Source organism: Diospyros lotus, chromosome 12 (genome assembly GCF_014633365.1).
Source record: "Diospyros lotus cultivar Yz01 chromosome 12, ASM1463336v1, whole genome shotgun sequence".
Lineage (NCBI taxonomy): Eukaryota > Viridiplantae > Streptophyta > Magnoliopsida > Ericales > Ebenaceae > Diospyros > Diospyros lotus.
In genome coordinates this window covers 30,630,659-30,653,856 of record NC_068349.1, presented here as the reverse complement: position 1 = coordinate 30,653,856, position 23,198 = coordinate 30,630,659, and the positions used below count along the sequence as shown (strand labels likewise).

Sequence of the window (23,198 nt, the reverse complement as noted above, 5' to 3'; positions counted from 1 at the left end):
CTTGATAACGATATTTTCAGTCAAATAAATTTATTGTTATATTTTGATAATAATAAAAACAGTTTCAATTGCCTTCAATCTCCACTATTTAAGTTTGTCTCAAGCATTTCCCATAAACAAGTAAAATTTCCATCAACACTTAAGCTCTTAATCATTTCCTTAATCTTAATCAATTGCATCATATTTTTGTCACACCAATCATAATAGTCAACTTTCTCATCATGACATCTCATTTGCCCATTAACTTGGTACAATAGGCCACTTTGATGAATTTCAAGACTAAAATAAACAGTCTCTTTCATCCCCTTCTGTCACAACACAACAAATGAAACATAATTAGTAAACTTTTGTTCTTACAAGCATGAGAGACAACACATATAATAGGCAAAGACCATCAATGAAACTAAAAACTATAATTATCTAATCTCAAATTACTCTATTCTAAATTCATTACTAATTTAATAATACAAAACCACTAATAAAAAATAAAAAGTATATGGCAACCTCACCCATTAGTCAATATAATATTTATGCCAAATAAACTAAGTACAAAACACGCCCTAATTTTTGATACCTAATATAAGGCCATCTTCCAATAGTTGATTTTTGTGTATTTTATTATCTTTACTTCCATTTGTCAAAGCTATGAATATTATTATGCACAAAAATTTATTGAGAAGGTCGTTTCAGCGTTTTTGAAACGTTTTCATTTTTGAAACACTAAGAAATATTTTTGGATTACTTTTATAATTTCAAAAACTTTTTATGATCATTCTATAATATTAAAAAAATATCAAAAATACGTTTTCGATTGAAAACTTATTTTCATTCACGAATAAAAATAATTTTTTTCTACATTTTTAACCCAAAATTCTTAATTTTTTCTAGAATTTGTTTCTAAAATTTGTTTAAATATATTATGGAATTTATGTTTGTTTTTATATTAAATAAATATTTTTTATATTAAAAATTATATTTACAATTTTTTTTATATTTTTTATTTATATATTTCCTTACATTCCTATTTTTTATTTTTTTTAAAAAATAACATCTTTCCGTTACTAATTTCGGATTGTATCTATTTTCCGGTATATATGAATCCTTTCTTCTGTTATGTTATATGTCGATCAGACCAGAGAGAGAGAGAGAGAGAGAGAATGAGCGAAGAAGCAGGGAAGAGGGTTTGCGTGACAGGGGCATCGGGTTACATAGCTTCGTGGCTGGTGAAGCTGCTGCTGGAGCGTGGGTACACCGTCAAAGCCACTGCTCGCACCCTTAGTCAGTACTTCTCTCACTATCCGCCATTACCAATTTACTAGCTATATATTGCGTTACTTTCGTTGTTATCATTTCTCTTTTATGATTCCATTTCGCTCATTGATGCAAGCACCGACTTTCGATCACGAATTCTGGAACATCATTAATGGACACTGTAGATGCCTCTTCGATGGCTAATATGCTCGATGTTGACCGCCTTTCTTCAAGGGCTTCTTTTGTCCGTGCATCCACTGTTTGAAAACGAGTATGATTCGTCGTCTTTTGTGGGGATCTGCCTGTGTGTCAAAACTCACATTTTGCACAAGTTTCTGTTGACTTACAAGGGCTTTCATGACGATAGGATCGTTAAGCTGATTAGTGTAACAAATAACTTGTTTCTGCTGAGTCATTCATTTTATTCAGCTTTGCAAAGTATTGAAATTCCGAGGAATTTTGTAACAAATAACTTGTTTCTGCTAAGCCCACCATGATGTTCAGTCCCAAGGAATTTTATATGCTGCTCCCTAGCGGTCGTGCATAAAGAACTTATTCCTACTCCAACAAAGGAAAGGAAGGGAAAAGATAAAAAGTGCTACTAATGATAAGTATTGATTATGTCCAGGCTTTGAGCACAAATCCAGGACACAAGAACCAACAGTTTTTTCCCAGATGCAAGTTTCATGGATGTGAGAATAGCTTTATGTCAAGGCTCCACGCGGATGGTGCTTTGAACATATCCTTCTGTTGTTCTGAACATCCTGATATTCCTGTGATTACAACTGAATGGTTGAATGGGAAAAAATATTTTTCCTGGTCAGCTTCAGTTAAAATGTGGTTTCAAGGCCAAGGGGTTAGTAATCATCTAACTAAGAAGTTGAGTGAGATACTAGAGAATGATAGGGCATTGTGGGATAAAGTTGATGCATAGCTTGTTCTTTGTTGTGGCAGTCCATTGAACTAGATCTAGTGCCTTTTTTTCATGTTTACAAAAGTTGTGCAGAAATATGGTTACATGCACTGAGGCTTTATACAAATGCATCCTTCATTTATATACAATTATTAGTATGTTGTTTAATCTTTAAAAAGGAGATTTAGATATGACCATATAGTTGGGAAAGGTTCAATCTTCTCTGACAGATTTCAACATCATGCTGCCAATCACCAAAAATATTACTGAACAGCATGTTCAACGCAATAAATTGTTCATGGTGCTTACATTGGCTGGGTTAGGACCTGATTTGGAGAATGTTAGAACACAAATTCTAAGTGGACCTGTCATTCCTACTATGGAAGAAGTGTTTGCAAGGCTGCTGTATAGTACTCAGACTTGTACCAGCCCTAAATCAGCAGCTGAGGGGTTGATTATGGTTTCTCATCCTTTGGTAATCTGTTCAAGAATAAGAAGCCACAACATGGTGGAAAAGGGGGAAAACAGCCTTTTTGTTCATATTGTTGCAAACCAGGTCATTTTAAAGAGACTTGTTATGCATTACATGGCCGTCCACCTAAAGAAAATATGGCATCTATGGATGATACCATTGATCAGCTACCTGCTGATTCTGTTTCCACCTCAGTTTCAGCTGGACAGGGTGTTATCTCAGGGCCTAGTACTATTTCTCAGCTTATTTCTGGGGAGGAGTTAGCTAAATTTCGCCAGTTCCAAGCAACCATGTAGGCATCTACTTCCGTAGCCTCAGTTGCATAAGCTGCAGGTTCTATTTCTTTTCAATAGTAGATTCTTGTCCTGCTTTTGTGTCTCATTCCTTGCTTATTCCTTGGATCCTTGATTCTGCAGCCTCTGAACATATTTCTGGTAATAAATTTTTGTTTTCTCATATTGAGTCTTCCAATATGTTACCTTCTATTATGGTGGTTGATGGTTCTAAGGCCATTCCTACAAGTATAGGCCAAGCCAATCCATTGCGTTCATTATCTCTTAGTTCAGTCCTGCATGTACCTCACTATCCTTATGGTTTAATCTCTATTAGTCAGTTGACTAAAAAATCTCCTGATTGTCGGGTTATCTCTGATTCCAATTCTGTTTTGTTGCAGGATTGGAATACTGGCAAATGATTTAAATCTAAACAAGGCTTTGCTTACTTTGTTTCTTTTATTGATGATTATTCTCGTAGTACATGACTGTATTTGATGAAGGATTAAACAGAGTTGTTGTCTTTGTTCACTTCATTTTATAATGAGGTTAAGACTCAATTTGATTCTTCCATTCATATCCTTCGAAATGATAGTGCTAACGAATATTGTTCAAAGCGTTTATCAATTTTTTCTGTCTTCTCAAGGCATTCTTCATCAAACTTTGTGTCCATATGCTCCATAACAAAATGGTATAGCAGAATGTAAAATCGTCATCTAATTGAGATGTCTCATACCTTATTGGTTCACATCCATATTCCTTTTCTTTTTTGGGATGTTGCTCTTTTGACTTTCTATTGTCTAATTAATCTGCTTTCTATTGTTCTTATTAACCATATTCCTTATACTCTAGTTTTTCCTCATGAACCCTTATGTTCTCCTCCTCTTCATATTTTTGGTTCCACCTGTTTTGTTCGTCTTTTATCCCTAGGAAGGGACAAACTATGATCTCGATCTGTTAAGTGTCTTCTTGGGATATTCTTAATTTCAGAAAGGTATTAGTGTTTCCCCCCCCCCCCCCGGATCTCAATTGGTATTTCCTTTCTTCTGATGTTATTTTCTTTGAGTCCAGTCCTTTTCTTACTTCTCTTTCATCTTCCTTATCTCTTGATGAGGTTGTTCTTGTTCCTTCTTTTTCTTCTTTGGTTCCTCTTATCTCTTCTCTAGTTACTTCCTCCATTCCTTCTCACCCTCTCATAACATATCAACGTCGTTCCCAACCTTCTTCTATGCTCATAACATATCAACGTCGTTCCCAACCTTCTTCTATGCCTTTAGATGGCGTGGTTTCTCCACCTCCTTTTGAATGTTGCAATTCTTACAGGTTGCACTATTCCTTTAGTTTTCGATCCAGTGTAGCCTTCTCTATGTAGAGGTACTCGTTCTTGTAATCCTCATCCTATTTTGCACTTCTTTGGCCTATGATCATTTGTCTTCTATCCATTCTACCTTTGTTTTTTCTCTTTTGTTTGTTCCTATTCTTAAAACAGTTGTAGATGCCCTTGCTAGGAGATTTCTACTTTGCTTGCTAATGGGACTTGGGGGTTGGTTCCCCTTCCTCTTAGGAAATCCTTACTTGGTTGCTGCTGGGTTTTTACTAATAAGGTTGTTCTTAATGGTTTTATTGACAAGTTGAAAGCCTATCTAGTTGCCAATTGTTATACATAGATCTTTGATCTTGATTATGGAGATACCTTTTCCCCTATGGCTAGGATTGCTTTAGTCTGTTTGTTTCTTTCCATGGTTTCCATCAAACAATGGCCTCTTCAATAACTTGATATAAAAAATGCTTTTTTTCATGGTGATCTTTTTGAGGAGGTTTATATGAAGCAACCACTTGGGTTTGTTGCTCTGGGGGACTCTTCTCATCTGGTTTGTGATTCAAAAAGTCGTTATATGGTTTAAAACAATCACCTAGGTGTTGGTTTGGTTGCTTTAGCTTTGTCATTCAATCCTTTGCTTTAACTAGGAGTGAAGTTGACCATTCTATTTTCTGTCGACATGCTCTTGGTGGTGTTATCTACTTGGTTGTCTATGGAGATTAATTGTCATTATTGGTGATGATGAACAGGGGATCTCTTAGTTGAAGGCTCATTTGCATTCTCATTTTTAGAATAAAGATTTGGGTCCACTGTGTAACATCCCGATATTTTGGAGAAGAATAAGAATTTATTTTTTTATGATTGAAATGATTCCTTGGTGGTTAATTGGCAACCCGGGGGGTTGAGAGCTTAATTGGGACAATTAAGGAGGATTATCGTGATTGAATCAAGAGGTGACTTATGGAAATTTAATGAAAAATATTTAATTTATTGTGTTTCTAAATAGAAGGGAATTGGGGAAAAAGATTATGGAATTTCTTTGGTTTAAAATATAATTTGAAGTTGGTATAAAAATTAATTTGTTAAGGTTATGCAACAAGGAAGCTAGTGGCCTAGCGGTTGTGTGTGCAAAGGTATAATAAGAGGTCTTGGGTTCAAGTCTTGTGAGGAAAATGTTGGATTTTATTTTCAGCAAAGGAGATAGAATCACCTTAAGATTAAAAATGCGCATATATATTATTGAGGGAGCTTGTAAAGAAGGTGGTCGCGTATGCACGGGTGTAGCCAGGTGACACGGGTTCAATTTTGCGGGCGAGGAAGGAAAAGGTTGGGTTTTTCTAGCCACAAGGCGTTAAAACGATGCCGTTTTGGGGAGGCCACGCGACAGCCATGCGCAGCTGCTGGGTGGTGCCATGTGGCGCTCGTTGGAAAGCCCCCTGGCCTTGGTCGCCAAGCTACACCATTTTCCCACCTTTTAAAGGCCATTCGACGGCCAATTTCACCCCTCTGTAAGAAGAAAATAAATTATAGGGAATTTTGCCAGTTTGTGGCAACCAAGGAAGAAATACGTAAGTAGGATATATCTAAAATTTATTTGGCAGTATTTATTGAAATTATTCTCGAGCTTTATTATGTCATTTTATGATCATTTTGGTTAGAGGATTTCAAGACGCGACATCGATAATTTTGACAGTTCAAAGAAATTCTGCAAGAAAACGATAAACGTCAATTCAGTAAGGGTTTAATATGTTTTGTGTGTAAATTATTTTGTCATGACCTGCATATGAAGACGGGGGAGTGCTTAGGCTTGGTTGTAGATTTATGACCGTGTGAGTCTCGAGATAAGATCCTAGAAGAAATTAGTGGGACCACCAAAATCCAGCTAGGGTGTGGTGGACGGGCCTGCATGCATGATTCACTGCACAATTTTCTATGTTTGTCACGAGCTTTAATTTACTATATTACATATTGCCTTTACTGAGTCTTAGAACTCACCGCCCCCCCCCCCCCCTTCTTTTTCCCCCACTAACCGTACAGATGGCTCGGGATCTAGGAAGGGGAAAGCGGTACTAGTGGATGAACCACCAGTTGATGAGGATTGCAGGCTGTGAGAGAATTTGGGTCGAGTTTGTGTTATTTCTGTAATTTATCTATTTTGTATTAGACTTGCTGGAGACGGTTGAGACTCATATTAGTGGAATATTACGTGTGTTTGTTAGAAATTATTTTAATTGTGAGAAATTGGATTTTATCCTAAGGCCTGGTCGAGTGTGAGACTCGAGTGCCTATTTGCTGCCTGTGTATTTTGGACTTGAGTTCTCGACAGACGAAGGTGGCAAAGCCTAGTCCCACCCAGGGTGCCCATATTTATTTCTTTTGTTGGTAGGGTATAGCTGACCTTTGAGATAGGCCGTAGCTGTAACCTTGGGTTACGGTGGCACTCGAGAGTGGGGCTGGGGTGTCACACATTGTAGTATTTCTTGGGTATTGAGCTTGTTAGATCTGAGCATGACATTTGTATCTCTCAAAGGGAGTATGCCCTTGATATTTTGGAGGAGACAGGCATGTTGGATTCTAGGGCCATTGATGCCCCTATGGATCCTAATTCTAAGCTTGTTCTTGGACAAGGGGAGCCTCTTCATGATGCATGGCGTTATAAGAGACTAGTTGGGAAGCTGAATTATCTTTCAGTGACTTAACTACATATTGGATTTACTATTAGTGTGGTTAGCCAATTTTTGGATTCTCCCTGCGATGGTCATTGGTAGGCTTTGGTGATTTGGCTGAAACAGCTTCTCAAGGAGTTGCAGTTTGGTGATTCAGGTTATGTGTGATAATTTGACTGCTCTTCATATTGCCTCGAATCTTGCTTTTCATAAAAGGACCAAGCATATTGAAATGCTGTCACTTTGGGCGAGAAAAACTGGTTTTTGGTGAGATTTGTACAACATTTGTTGGGACCATGGATCAGCTGACTGATCTCTTTACCAAGGCTCTGTGAGGTCCATGGATTGAATACATTTGTTCCAAGCTAGACACATATGTTATGTATGTGCTTGCTTGAGGGGGAGTGTTGAGAATTCGTAGTAGCTTGTATTAGGCGTGTTGTATAGACTGGTTGTACCGTGTACCTAGCATAGGTAGCTTGTACATAGCAATCTCAATGCTTTGGTATAAGTACTTGTAACCCTAGCTTAATAGAATTGATTAATTCTTTCCCTCCAATTTCTCTTTTCCTCTCTTCTATTTTCTCTCAATTTTGTATATCACTTTTTTCACCCTTAATGAAATTTTTACCATTATTTATATATGTTGCAGAGGATCCCAAGAAGATAGAGCACTTGCTTTCACTTGATGGAGCCAAAGAGAGGCTACAGTTGTTTGAAGCAAACTTAATGGTGGAAGGATCTTTTGATTCTGTGGTTGATGGTTGTGAAGGTGTCTTCCACACCGCATCTCCTGTCTTCTTCTTAACTAGGAATCTGCAGGTTTGATGTGATGCCTTTATTGACTTTTTGTACTTTTGTCAATGATTCTTTATCTCATTTTAATGACTCTTTCCCGAAAGTCTCATGACATTGTTGGATCTAAATGATTTAACATTTGAATGATCTTTGTGATTTCTACCTTTCCATATATGACCTAGTCTCAACATGATGTATTGATTAGGGTTGTAAATGAGCCAAGCTACTTGTGAGCGGATCTGCGTTTGGCTCATAAGAACTTGTTCATGTTTGGCTCGTGTTATAAACGACTAAGCTTGGGCAAGGCAAAGCTCGACTCGCAAACAAGTTTGTGAGCAAGCTCACGGATAAAATTTTTTTGTTATTATTTTAATATTATTTTTTCGATTAGAGACGAAATTATTTTAGTTTCTATTCAAAATTATTTTTTTAATTAAAGATGCTTTAGGTATGGAAGTTTTCTGTGTCTACACTTGGTTTGGGTTTAATCCTAAATCTCCTCCTTTCTTCTCCATTTGTCGATTTGTGAAGCATATTCCAACCCTAGGTTAAATTTCAGCTGGCTCCACCATTCGTCCCCCTTGCCATTGACACTGCCATCGCTTCCTCTGCCTTTGCTATCCATCTCCCTTGCTGTTGACACCTCCTCACCATTCTCGCCATTGACGCCATCCTTGTCTGCTGTTCTCACTGCCTCCGCCATCCATTTCTCTCATCGTTGATGCCTCCTCCTCACCATTCTCATTGTCAATGACATCCTTCTCACTATTCTCCATGCCTCTGCCATCTGCCTCCCTCACTGTCGACACCTCCTCACCATTATCACCGCCTCTGCTGCCTTCATTGCCGCCTCCACCATCTGTTTGCGCCACTGCTTTATTTTCTTTGGCTTGACTTTTTCCTAATGAACCGAACTTTAGCATGGCAAAGCTCGGCTCAGCTTAATCACAACCTAATATTGATTAATTAAAGCATCAAAAAGGAGGGTTAATGTGCATGGGGGTAAGAAGTGAGATTGAATATAAAATATATTTGTCCTTTCTTTTTCTTTTGGAGGGGGTGTTTGTGGCTGAACAATAGTTGTCCACCTTTGGCAACTAACCTCATTCAATAAAAAAAAAAAAAAATTAAAAGATGATAAAAGAAGCAAGCAGAAAGTATCTAAAAATTGAGAAAGGAAGGAAAAAAGTAATACCAAACTAGCTTCCTATCTGGTTTTATAAATATCACGCCACTGAGTAAATGCTTGCCAATTTCCAGCATGGCCTATAAATGTTCCATAGAAGAGCGTTTATAAGGCTAACTTCTCTAACTACCCCTAGAAATATTCTAACTGCTAGATGGTGAGGGTCATAGGGGTGGCAGACCCATAAATGCTTCTACTTAAAAGTGTTTATAAGGCAACTTATAAAAAAACTCTACTTAAAGTGTTTACAGGGAAACTCAAAGCAACACGATGGCCTATAAATGCTTGAAATAGGGGCTTTTTGTAGGTTTGCATATAAACGCCCCTCTTGGGAGAGTTAATATGCCAACTTAGAAAAAATGCCAGTTTTGTTATGAAAAAAACCCTGTTTTCTTAACCTGTACAAAACAAATAAAGCCAATAGCAAAAATTCACTGTAACAACACAACAATAAGTCTACAACACCCAAAACACATAATCTAATCCCAATAAGCACAACCAAAATATGATGGCATGAATGCTCCATTATACATGACAGAGAGAAATTGTTTACAAAGTGCTCAAAACAAAATCTAACTGTAAACCCAAGTAGCCCGACGCGTGTTCTTCTTCGTTCCATGCGGTCTGCTGGTCTCTGGGATATCGGCCTCAGTGCCACCTATCTGTGATGTATCAGCCTTTGAATGACAGTTTAAGATGGAAACCCATCTAGCTGAATTAATGTACAATTACCACCCAGGGTGATAGCTTAGTGGGAACACACAAGGATAGGCTAGCTCAGCACTCAAAGAGATGCAGGGCTAAAAGGGAATTTCACGTGATGAAATCTGGCAAAGGGATACAGAACTCAAAAAGCATAAAGCTCGGTGTAATTAGATTACCACTCAAAAACTGGCTGACAATATTCTGAAACAAAATATTTAGATGCTAGGCTTGGAACATTCTTCCAAGCATGGAAAAATACTGAGAGATAAAGATTTGAATACATCCTTCTTAGATGGCCATATTTTCAAGAAATGAACAAAACATCAATATGGGAAAATGCTGAAAGTAACTACTAAATTTGCTCTCTATCCTTGCATATTTCCAAGGAGTCAACAAATGTATCCTTATGCAAGAATGGCTAATTGGGTAATCTCCTCTAAAATACATTCCATTTATTGCGTTGGAAAGCTGAAACTAATCCTTTTGAAGGACACCCCATTTGAATACATGTACTATCCAGTTGGGCTTGCTTGGGCCAAATAGGCCTTAACCATGGCTTCAACATGGGCCTAGACTTTTTGAGCTCAATGGTTTTAACATGTGTCAGATCCCAGATTTCATAGTGTTGTTCTTTTCTCCATACTTCATCTCTTTATATTCTCCATTCAAAGCAGCATTCCTTTCCTTCCTATCTGTTGCTTATAGTTGGAACCAGAACATTTGTCTTTTTGCATTTTTTTTTTTCCTGTAAATTTTTTCAGGTTATTCGGCACCAGTTGATATCATTCTTCACGTTTTCCCTTATATTTTGGTGTTTATTTTCTATGCAATCAGTGTTTAAGATTTGTTTGTAAACATATAATATACATATCTTTGGATATACATCTTTCATTATTCTTGGTTATGCTTTATGAACCTTAAAGTTGTCCAGCCTTCTTTATTGTATTTTGTTTTTTCTGTTTCTTAGTTTCAGCTTAAACAGAAAATGGATGTTTATCCAACTACTGCTTAGTAAACATTTAGGGTAAATTCCACCCAGAACTCATGGTTTGGGCCATTTTTACAAACACTCTTGAGCAGAGCCAGTCCTGGGTTTTCTAAGGCCCAAGGCAAATTTTCTCAAGTGTGCCTCTTTATACAAATTAAATAAAAAAAATAAAAGTTATCAACTAATTAATTTTATTAAAATTATAAGAATTTACAAAAGATAAGGAAGAATACTTTGGGGCCTCATTAAAACCTTGTTTGAGGAAAACCCAATGGGACAAAACCCCAAACGAAGGAAAAAAAGTACCCTGCATTCCCTATATTTTGTTTATTTGTTTTATATTATATTATATAATTAATAAGAGACTTTTCTTCCTCATTACGTTTCTTCTTGAGATTGAGAATTGATTGATTGGTTTCCCTTCTCATTGACAGGGTACAGGCGGCAACTTATTTTGTTAATTTTTTTCTTAATTTTTTATACACATATATACATAGGCTTAAAAAAAAAATTTGGGCCCCCTTCAATTTGGGCCCAAGGCTGTAGCCTTGGCCCAAGGCCGGCTCTGCTCTCGAGGTTTACTTTTAGTATTTCAAGTCCCTAAGATCTGTTATAAACACATTTTTGACCAAATGGAAGGGGTTGTTTTGGGAAAGAAAGAAATTGTAGGGACCCAAAATACTAAAAATAAACCACAGGTGTCTAAAAATGGCCCAAACTGCATGGGTTTGGGTTGGAATTTTACAAAATATTGAAGATTTTTACTGTACATTTCTGCATCATTTAAGTTGCTCTATTGTTTACCAGAAGCAAATTTGTTGAAATAAGATAGATCTGAATCAGATATCAATTAAATGTCACATCGGTACTTTATTTCAATTTTTGCCATCAGGTGCATTTGGATGGGGCATTTGTAATTGTGCCCATCATTTGCAATCTGGCATTTCAAATTCCAAATTCTTTTTTTGGATTTTTTTTTTTTCAATGTATCTAAATTTTTGGGTCCAAAATCAACATGGGTTTGGATACATAAACGTGAAGCATTTCAAATTACTGCCATGAGAGTGTTGTTTGAAATGACATATATTGGTGTTTATATAATTTAAAATTAATATTAAAAATATTTAATATTAATTATATTATTTAGAATTGTATATAGCAAATGTATGGTCAATTAAGACATACATAGAATTATGTATCTTGAAAGAGGCTGAATAAATTAAAGGATTTACCTGAGATATGGAATGTATAGATATTTTCTCTGCATTAGGTAGTTTCCAATTGTACAGACTTCCCTTTTTAACTAGTTTCCTTAGTAGGATGATTGCTAGTTTCCTTATGTAGGTGCCAAGATTCACCTTAAATAGGACTGTAAATTCATTCTGAAAATATATAAGAATTACAAGAATTTCTTCATCGTATCAAGGCCATCATTCTAGGGAACCTTTCTCTAACCTCCATTGCTTTCACCTTAGAATATAGATCTGTCTTTATTGCAGTTCTCCTTGATCCTTTTCTCTGGCCTTCATTGCCACCACCACGAGCCTCTAGATCTACCTTTCTTGCAGTCATACTTAATCTTTTTTCGCCAGCTTTCATTGCCGTTGCCAAACCTACAAATCGGTCTTCATTACAATCTTCCTTGAACCTTTTCCCGTCACAATACGTCAACTGTTTCTCAGGATTCAACCTCTGCTACTATAGGTGAACTATCGGCCACACCTATGATTGCCAACATTGCCAGTATTGGGAATGATTTCAAGAGTGTAAATCCCTTTTACCGGCTTGATGGAACTAACTACCTACAATGGAGTCAAGTAGTTTGCACATTTCTCAAGGGCATAGTTTTGAAAGGCGCGAGGCGCAAAGGGTCCTGGAGCCTGAGGCGCGAGGCGCGCCTTTGCGAAGCAAGGCGCACCTTTTAGAAAAAAAACTAAAAATCTTGTAAAATCATAAAAAACTATCAAATTATCAATAATAACACATGCATATCATTAATGTTTCATTATCTTCAAATTCTAAACTAACAACATCAAAGTTAATTCATTCATCATACAATTTCTAAACTAGAAACATCATCAAAGTTCAAACTTAAAGTCTCAAACTCAAACAAGTACCAACCATCGTGCAAAGTTCTAAACAAACATATAAACACTACAAGTCCACAATCAATAAAGAAGTTTTAATCATCATCATCATCATACCCTTCACCAAATTGAAAATCATCATCTTACGGTGCCATATTTTGCTCATCCTTGATTCCTTGTTTTTTTTCTTCTTTTGCATGTACTCTCCAATCTCTTGTTTTATTGATGGAGGACATTTTGGAATAGCTTTAGTATTCTCCACAATCAATAAACACTACAAGTCCACAATCAAGAAAATGCTTTCATTTTGAAAAATGCTATTTTTCTAGGTTTGGAAGATTAGCGCATTTTTTCTAAGTCTGGAAGATTAGGGCATTATAAGGAGACATATAAGAAAATGTTTTCATTTTGAAAAACTAACTCCCGGTATTTTGATAGTTAATATTCATTGTTGTTAAAATGATTTTTAATGAATTTTTCAAGAAATAGTAGGTATGTATTTTGGGGGTGGTAAAATCGCTAAATCTTGAATTTGTACTAAAATCAAAATTCTATTTTCTTATTGTTATGGATTTTGATTTTTTAGATATTTTTATTGAATCCAAATGGGGGGTACTTTCTTATTTACATTTATGTATTAAAGTAAATGGAAGGTATACATGCTGAAACTGAGAAGAGGGGATGCTGGAGAGGAGAGAAAGAAATGATGCAGGCAGGATGCAGGCGCGGTTTTCATGAGGCGCGCCTAGGCGCGCCTCAGCGCCTCACCTTGCAAGGCGCGCGCCTTGCAGAAACCGCCTCGCCTTAGCCCAGGCGAGGCGCCAAACTGGCGCCTTGCGCCTAGGCGTGCGCTTAGGCGCGCCTTTAATAACTATGCTCAAGGGGTGAGGGAAGAGAGGGCACCTTACCGACCCCAACCCAAAGGAAGAAGATCTAGGTTTTAGGGCACGAGATGAAGAAGATTCAATGATCATGTCTTGGTTATGGAACTCTATGAAACCAGAAATCAACACGAATTAGATGTTTCTTACCATTGTGAAGGAAATATGGGAAAACTTGCAATAGACTCACTCCAAGAAGAAGGATGCAACATTGATCTATGAATTGAAAAACTAGGTTAGTTCTACCAAGCAAGGGGGTATGTCTATCATTGAGTATTACAACCGGATGACTGGACTTTGGCTAGAAATAGATCACAACTAGGATCTGACACTAGAATGCAGCCGTGACATATTCAAGTTGTTCAAGAATTACTCGAAATTGATTGGGTATTTGAATTTCTTGCAGGTTTGAATTTTGAATATGATTAAATTAGAATTCAGATCCTCTGTAAGGTTCCTACACCAACTCTTCGTGAGTGTTTCTCGATTATTTGTGTTGAAGAAAGTAGACGAGGTGTTATGTTGGAACTTGGAACCTCATACACAAGAGGCTTCGGTAATGGTCTCTTGAAAACCTGGAGGAGGAGGAAATAAAGGAATTACAAATCTGCGATATGCTAATTTAAGGAAACAATCTAGTAGGGATCGATTGTGGTGCACCTATTGCAACAAACCTCGCCACACTTGTGAGAACTGAAACTACATGGTAAGGCCCAAGTTTTGGCACAAACAAGAGGATTCAAGGGATAAGCTCATGTGGTTAGTAAAGAGCAGTCTCTAACTTCTAACACTACTTGGTTGGACAAGGAGGAGCCCACTAAATTCAACCAAGAAGACATAGGAAGATTGAGGCATCTTCTTGAATCTTTGGACAAACATTCAGGTTCTTGTTCTCTGCCAAAAGTGGTATGTGTCTCATGATTGATTCTTTTAAAGCATCACATACAAAACAAATTGGTAGATGGGTTGTAGATTTAGGGGCAACTGATCATATGACCATGATATCTCCTTCTTTGATTCCCATAGACCAACCCTAGGAAACCAGAAAATTACTATAGTTGATGGTTCTCTTATTGATATTGTTGGACGGGGAAGTCGTCACCTTATCCCCTCCATACAAATATCCTTCATATTCGTAACCTTTTAACCAATCTTATCTCTGTTCAAAAAATTACTAAAGAACTCTATTGCAAAATTACATTCTTTGAGTCTCATTGTGTGTTTTAGGATCAAATCTTGGGAAGATGATTGGAGTTGTACTACCCTGAAGATCTTGGAGGTGGTCCAATAAAGGGAAACCAACCTACTCCCTCTCAAGCCTTTTTAACCATGTCCAACAAACAACTGATCTGGGCACATCATCTTCGACTTTGTCATCCACCTTTTTCTCTCTTAAAACATATGTTTCCTTTACTATTTAAAGATATGATTGTGTCAAATTTTCAGTGTGAGGTGTGTTAATTTGCAAAACATTGCCGTACTTCCTTTCCTATAAATTCAATGAAATGCAATCAGCCTTTTACTTTGATACACTCTAATATTTGGGGGCCAATCAGCCTTTTACTTTGATACATTCTAATATTTGGGGGCCAACAAAAATCCCTGATTCTCATGGGGTATGATGGTTTGTTACCTTTATTGATGACTACACTAGGACTACTTGGTTATTCTCAATGAAAGACAAATCTGATGTTAGTACACTACTTCCTCAATTCCACAAAATGATTCTAACTCAGTTTGGAGCGAAAATCAAATGGTTTTGATCATATAATGCCAAGGATTATTTTAATTAGAATCTCTCTTCCTTTTTTTAATCAAAGAAGGTATTATTCATGAATCAACATGTGTTGAAACCCTATAGCAAAATGGAAAAACTGTCATCTCCTAGAAGCCACTTGTGCACTCCTTTTTCAGTCATATGCTCCAAAATTTCTATGGGGGGAAGCTAACTAACAACCACTTATACTGTCTTCCTTCTAGAGTCCTAAACCATCGTAGTCCTATAACTATCTTGTCCACACATTTTCTAGATATTGTCTTCTAGAAATTTGTCTCCCAAAGTGTTTGGCAGTGTTGCTTTCTTACATATCCACAAAACTCAGTGATCCAAGTTGGTGCGAGCAAAGAAATGCATCTTTGTTGGTTATTCTTCCACTTAAAAGAGTTACAAATGTTATGATTCTTCCAGCCGACGCACCTTTGTTTCTTGATGTTACTTTCAATGAGTCTTAACCTTTCTATTGATCTCCTCACACCCATCTTCAGGGGGAGCAGTCCAGAGGAGATGTGTGCTCAAGTTTCATCTCCTTTCTAGAGCTACTTGACAAACCACCACCATCATCATCAGTCTTGCCCTAACAAACCATTGACCAGACTGCAGATATCATTGCCACTGAACTCGCCACTAAACCTGCCAATACCATTGAACAGGTTGCAGATGACACTGCTATTGAACCTACCAATGATACTGCAAGTGTTCTCGCTCCTGCCAATCCCATTGAACCAGCCAATGATACTGCCATTGAACCATCCAATGACACTGCCAAAGCTCTTGAACCTGCCATTGGCATTGCTGCAAATGTTCCCAAACCTGCCAATCCCATTGAACCAGCTAATGACACTGCCAAAGTTCTTGAACCTTCTCAAATCCAGAACCCTTTAAAGCCACTGAAACAGTATTCAAAAAGAGTACAATCATCACACCCTCTCCATCAAGTCCAAGAATCAACTCTGAGCTTAGATAATGTAAACACTTTCAGCTTGTCTAATTATGACATTAATAGTACTACTTCTTGTGATACTCATGCAAATTATGATTTTAACCTTCCCATTGCCTTGAGGAAAGGCATGAAAGTGTACTCAACATCACATAGCAAATTTCTTCTCCTCATGTAGACCATCCTATTAGCATAAAAGCTTTCTCCCCTCGTTGAACTCAATTGAAATACCCAAAACAATATATGATGCTTTAAAGGACAAGAACTGAACACATGCAATGAAGGAGGAAATGAGAGCTTTGGAAAATATTGAAACATGGGAAATTGTGGTGTGTCCCAAGGAAAAGAAAGCAATTGGCTGCAAATGGGTCTATACATCAAATTCAAGGCTGATGGAACTGTTGAACAATACGAAGTAAGGTTAGTTGCAAAAGGTTACACATAGACCTATGGAGTGGATTACTAAGAGACTTTTGCACCAATGGCAAAGATGAACACGGTAAGAATTCTATTATTTCTAGCAGTACATTTTGGATGGGAAATCTAGCAATATGATTTAAAGAATGCCTTTCTTCATGGAGATTTAGAAGAAGAAGAAGTGTACATGGAACCACCACCAAGTTTTGATGATAAGTATGGCCCTAATAAAGTGTGCAGACTGAAGAAAGCCTTGTATAGACTAAAACAGTCTCCACAAACTTGGTTTGGAAAATTTACTAAGGTTATGATGAAGTTTGGGTGTAAGCAAAGTCATGGTGACCATACTCTATTTGTGAAACATTCTAGTAAGGGAAAAATACAGGTCTACTAGTATATGTAGATGATATTATAGTTATCGGAAGTGATGAGGAAGAAAAACTTAAGTTGAGAACACAATTGGCTCGAGAATTTGAGATGAAAGAGCTAGGGAAACTAAAATACTTCCTCGGGATTGTAGTGGCATATTCCAAACAAGGGATATTTATATCTCAACGAAAGTATATCCTTGATCTACTCAAGGAAACAGGTACCCTTGGGTGCAAACTAGTGAGTACTCCTATTGATCCAAATCATAGAATGAGCCAAGAAAGCAAGGAGGGAACAATTGTTGAAAAAGGACGATATCAAAGGTCGGTAGGGAGATTGATTTATCTCTCACACACTAGACCTGACATCACTTATGCAATGGGAGTAGTCAGCTAGTTCATGCATGATCCTAAGGAATAACACCTACACGTAGTTTAGAAAATTCTCTAGCACTTGAAAGTTACTCTAGGAAAAGAAATTTTGTTCAAAAAAGGAAGTGATCTAATAGTAGAGGCATACCCGGATGCTAATTATGCAGGATTTCTTACAGACAAGAAGTCAACTACAAGTTATTGCACTTTCTTAGGAGGAAATTTGGTTACTTGGAGGAGCAAGAAACAGAATGTAGTAGCCAGATCAAGTGCAGAAACAGAATTTCATGCTATGGCTCTTGGTGTTTGTGAACACCTTTGGATCAAAATAATTCTAAAAGATTTGAAGATTGAAGGGAATGGATCAATGAAACTATACTGCAATAACAAATTAGCTATCGGTACAACGTACAATTCGGTTCAATATGATTGAATGAAACATGTGAAAGTGGACAGACATTTCATCAAAGAGAAGATTGACAGTGGACTTATTACAGTATAGGAAACCAATTAGCTGATGTTTTAATCAAAGGGTTGCCTACTTCAAGGTTTCAAGAGATTGTTGGTAAGTTGGGAATGGAAGATATCCACTCACCAGCTTGAAGGGGTGTTGAAAGAGGCTGAATAAATTAAAGGATTTACCCAAGATATAGAATAATAGATATGGAATGTATAGATATTTTTTCTGCATTAGGTAGTTTCCAATTGTACAGATTTCTCTTTGTAACTAGTTTCCTTAGTAGGTTGATTACTAGTTTCCTTATGTAGGTGTCAAGATTCACCTTAAATAGGGCTGTAAATTCATTCTAAAAATATAGAAGAATTACTAGAATTTCTTCAATGTATATATCTTGATATTGTATATTAATTATATTATACATTTGTACATATTGATATATATTCTAATATGGCATACATAAATTATATAAATATCCAATATTTATTTAGTTTATATAGCTATATGAAATGTTAACTTAATCCAAATTTAAAATGATTGGCTTTGAAATTCTTTCAATTATTATATTTATTGAAGCGATTGAATTTTAAATGGAGGAATTAGAAATGTGAGTGTTTTAAATTACAAAATTTAAATGGCATCATTTGAAATTCTTTTATTCATACACAATCTCAATTTATATGTAATATTATTGGCCATTTATCAGTTTTACTGAAAGGCTACTCTGTTCCATCTTTCAGGAAGAACTAATTGGACCTGCAGTGAAGGGAACATTGAATGTTCTTAGATCATGCATGAAAGTCCCATCCATCAAAAGGGTAGTGATAACATCTTCCATGGCTTCAGTTGTATACAAGAATATACCTCTCAACCCAGATGTTTTAATAGATGAGACTTGGTTTTCAGATCCAGTATATTGTGAGGAATCAAAGGTGTGTATATGTTATATATATTATACCTATCCTCAAAATCTACTTTTTTCCTTTCATTCCATTATTTATTAATTTCATTTTACATTTTTACCTTCAAGTTATTGATTTAGATAGGTAATGTGTGTGCCTAGGTCTGTATATAAGGATTGATCTGGTTATTCCCCAGGGAAATTTTACTAGAAACATGAAAGCATACCAGTCATGTTTTCGTTCTGGTTTCCATGTGCACTGGAGCTTGGCTTCAAATTTGTATAGGAATAATGAATTATTTAGAACCATTATGATTGGTGCACTTTTGACTGAGAATGCACTCTATTACTAAAATCAAATACAATGCTTTTGTAAAATAGTTTGATATGAAGATATTCTGGTGACCAATGAACATCTTTGTGATTTTCCAATTGTGGCAGTTATCCCCCTTCACTTGTATGTACTCCAACCTATCATGAAGAGTTTATCTTCACTTTGATGCCATAATATTTGAACTTTAGAACTGCCAGCAGTTAGGTTAACCATGACTATTTGACCACATCTGCACTATATGCAGAAGTTAAGAGGGAACCTGGAAAGTTTAGTTTCCTCATCATCTATAGTGTGTGTGTGTGTGTGTTGACACATTATTACTTGGCAGGAACAAATTTCAGCATTAAGTGTGCATGCATGTGTCTGTGTGTGTTGACACAGTATTCACTTGACAGGAACAAATTTCAGCATTAACAGTTGTCTCTGTTAGACCTTAAAATATTGTGGGTATAACATAGTAAGCTGGAGATAGGTTATATGATTATTCTTTCTACTACAAAATATTTTGTTTAGAACTGGGAAAGCATATACATGATATTTTGATGCCATATGTGGTAATTGTAAGAGGACTTTACTGCCAAATAAATTAATGAATTTGATTGTCTGTACTACTAAGTGTATCTCAATATGCATCTTTATATTGCTTTTACTTTTGGAGGTAGGAAGAATATTTGACATTTTAACATTTTTTTATTTCAAGAAATAAAGGAAAAAGTTGATCATAGCTGAGGATGATATGCATGACTTGTGAGGCTGTTGGTTTTCCTATGTTGATTTATCTTTAATCTTCGTGTGGTTTTGTTAATTGAATAGTTAAATTAAATAGTATATTGTTAATTGAATAGTATGACACTCTTTGTGTCCTCATTGAACTTTTGGCATCAGCTTTGGTATGCACTGTCAAAGACCTTAGCTGAGGAGGCTGCTTGGAAATTTGTGAGAGAGAGTGGGATAGACTTGGTCACTATACATCCTGGATTTGTCATTGGTCCTCTCCTGCAGCCAACTCTCAATCTGAGCGCCGAGGGCTTTCTGAACCTTATAAAATCTGGTATACTTTTGACGCATAAGTTGATGATGCGTATAATTCTGGTTCTACGTTGATTTCAAGGTATTTCATTAAGTGCAACTCTAACGGGTAAACTGCTGAAGGTGATAAGAAGGCAATGATATTGTCTAATTCTTTTTGTTTCAACTAGTCTCTCTTTCTCTCTCTCTCTCTCTCTCTCTCTCTCTCTCATGTGCACCCCTCTGTCTTTTGTATAATTTCTCAGTTTTTTTGTGCCGGCATCGCCCCCTTAGGTGAGTCTTTTTTGGTGCTTCTTTATTCGTATAAAAAAAACTAAGAAAATATAATATAACTTTTCAACTGAAAAACAAGATCTTTGCTTTTCCCATTGTTGGAACCCAATTAGTGTAAGCCAACCACCTCATGTTTCTCTTTTCATCTCAACCAAATCTGCTAGAAGAATCATTCAAGAAAGTTCTGTTTGCTGCATTTCACTTGTACCTGCTCTCTAGGTATGCATATGTACATCATTTAGATCACAGTCTTTACCCATTCAGGGATGTTATAATTGTATACATTTTTGGTCAACATGTGGCTGGAAGGCAGATGCTTAGAATGCCAAGACATTGTGATTATAGTTAGAATATCAGGGATGCATAATCTCATTACTTGCAATACTCAACATATGCCAGCCTTCCATTCATTTTTTCTTTGTGGTCCAACCAACCGGTTTTTCACTAATTCCTTAATCGAGATTGAAATTGTGCAGCTTGGGTGGAAGTGCACTTTCAAGGTTACAAAACGAGCCTGACCTGCAGTAGCCTCCAAAACCATCTGTGGTATATGGTTCCAGATAGCCGTCTTGTCATTACTACTTAATTTGGATCTTAATGCAACTCTATTAAATGGATTAATTGTGAGGGACAACTAACCCAGTTAGGATTTTCGGCTGTGGAAATTTGGATCTTTGAATTGTTTGTTTCAACTAGCTTTCATACATTTCAAATTATATCTATCAACTCATCTGTACACACATTTCCAGAAGAGCTATTATTTTCTTTCTCTTTTCAATCCTTAAAACTTTTATTAACAGGTTGCATTTCTTTGTGATAGGGTGGCCTTTATAACTGCTTCCACTTCTTTTTAACTAAATTTGTAATTTGTGATGGGTCATTTTGACATTAGGGGAAGTAACTGCAGATATTTCCTACGCCAACTATATTACATTTTAGTGGAGGCAACAGTTTTTCCTTCTTCCAAATTCTTTATCATATGCAGCCCCTGCAAGCAATTTACTTTTACTCAATGCAGGTACTGAACTCTTCCCAAATGCTATCTATCGATGCGTTGATGTTAGAGATGTCGCTCTTGCACATATTCAAGCATTTGAGATCCCTTCATCTAATGGAAGATATTGTGTAGTTGGGACAGTAAAACATTCATCTGAGATTATGGAAATTTTGCACAAGCTTTACCCTGCTCTCAACCTTCCCAAAAGGTAATTTGTTTAATTGCCTGTATTTCATACGATAGCAATGTCATTCACAGAATAAGCTGAAGTCAAGACTAGACTAGCATTATCCTGTCATATTGCTTGGGTAGGGAAAATGAAGGTTTAGGTCCTGCAATCATGCTAATTGTTCAGTAAATTACGTGAAGGATATGCTTTTAGAATAATGATGTTATTCCACCTAGTAAATTACGTGAAGGTTTAGGTCCTGCAATCATGATGTTATTACTATTTTGGTTAATTTAAAATAGTGACCTCCCACCTAGTTGCTCTTGTAATGTAAGCTAGAGAGGTAAAAAGTATAAGAAATGTGGGAAGATAAGAAACTAAATCCTTTTTAATAAATTCAAGTTGCTTATACAGCATTAGCTATTGAAATTTCAGAAAGCTTAGGAAGATACAAGCAAGAATGTTGTAAGTCCTAATGGTATCTTATGAAGGTGCAGAACGTGAAGGTACTGGTCCTTTAATTTCAGTTTTAAATGGTTGGGGAAAATAACAGATGTTAGAACAAATGTTTGATAATTTGAGGAAAAGTTCTGCAGTCCATGTATATGCAACTTGGATATTATTAAGAGGACCAACTATTGTAGTAATCAAATTTATAAATTTTGTAAAGGAGTAGTTCTCCACAAAATATTAAAATTAATAAATCATAAAACAAGAACCAGGCTAATCACCGCTGAAGTTATTTCCTTCCGGTCAATTTGGGGATATAAAGCTTATGCATTCGTTAACTAGTACAGGCTTCATTTGATGGTCCTTGGAGGATGATTATGTAATAGTGTGACCGGCATTTTAGAGATAGATTTGGTAATAATGAATAACATCTGGGCTTCCGCAATGGCATAATAATTTACTAGGGTCTCACCTGATTGATCATTCCATTTGCCTTTTGTTTACTGCTGAAGGCACTTCTTTTGAATCTTGAATTTGAAGTAACAAGTGTGTGCTTTTCATGGTGACAGGGAAGGCGGCAAAATGCCAGATGACACAGTGCACCAGGTATCCCAAAAAAAGGCAGAAAGTTTGGGCATAAATTTCACTCCCCTGGAGGTGACCCTCAGTGACACCATTGAATGCTTTAAAGAGATGAACTTGCTCTGTTTCTGAATCATTTCTGTTCTCATTGTGTGAGTGAGTTATTACCCAACAGTGTATACAGCAATGGGATCCTGGGTCACCCGCTTAATGTCCGCGCCTGTGACCTTTGCCGTCTCCAATTGCCAACAACGATGGAGGTGGGAGAAAAAGAAAATAAAAAGCAAATATGCAAAAGTGTAGTGTAATAACACCAAACCTGAACGAAAAAATTTAAAATAAAAACTCCCAACTTTGTCAAATGGTCCCTGCCAACTTGAATTTAAATTGTGGTATTGAGTGTTTGAGTGATTCACCCTCTTTTATTACATTCAGCATTTTTGAATTTTGACAAGAACATAGCGTTATTGAATTTTGACAAGAACATACAGACCTTCTTGACATTTGAGAAATAATAAAGATCTTTCTTAAGGTTATTAACCATGCACGACTTTCTCCCTTTTTGCAAGCAAACAATTGGTTTTTTTTTTTT

At 36.5% G+C, this 23,198-nt stretch overlaps 1 protein-coding gene across 1 annotated transcript; it reads left to right on the top strand.

Annotated features, from left to right (window-relative positions):
- Positions 1 to 1,123: 1,123 nt before the first annotated feature.
- On the top strand, positions 1,124 to 23,040 carry LOC127787249 (phenylacetaldehyde reductase-like). The gene is made up of 6 exons (XM_052315204.1): positions 1,124 to 1,278; positions 7,548 to 7,717; positions 18,612 to 18,803; positions 19,992 to 20,157; positions 21,427 to 21,613; positions 22,594 to 23,040. The coding sequence occupies exons 1-6, from the start codon at positions 1,158 to 1,160 to the stop codon at positions 22,736 to 22,738; spliced, it is 981 nt and encodes a 326-aa protein (XP_052171164.1). The 5' UTR covers positions 1,124 to 1,157; the 3' UTR covers positions 22,739 to 23,040.
- The last annotated feature ends 158 nt before the right edge of the window (positions 23,041 to 23,198 follow it).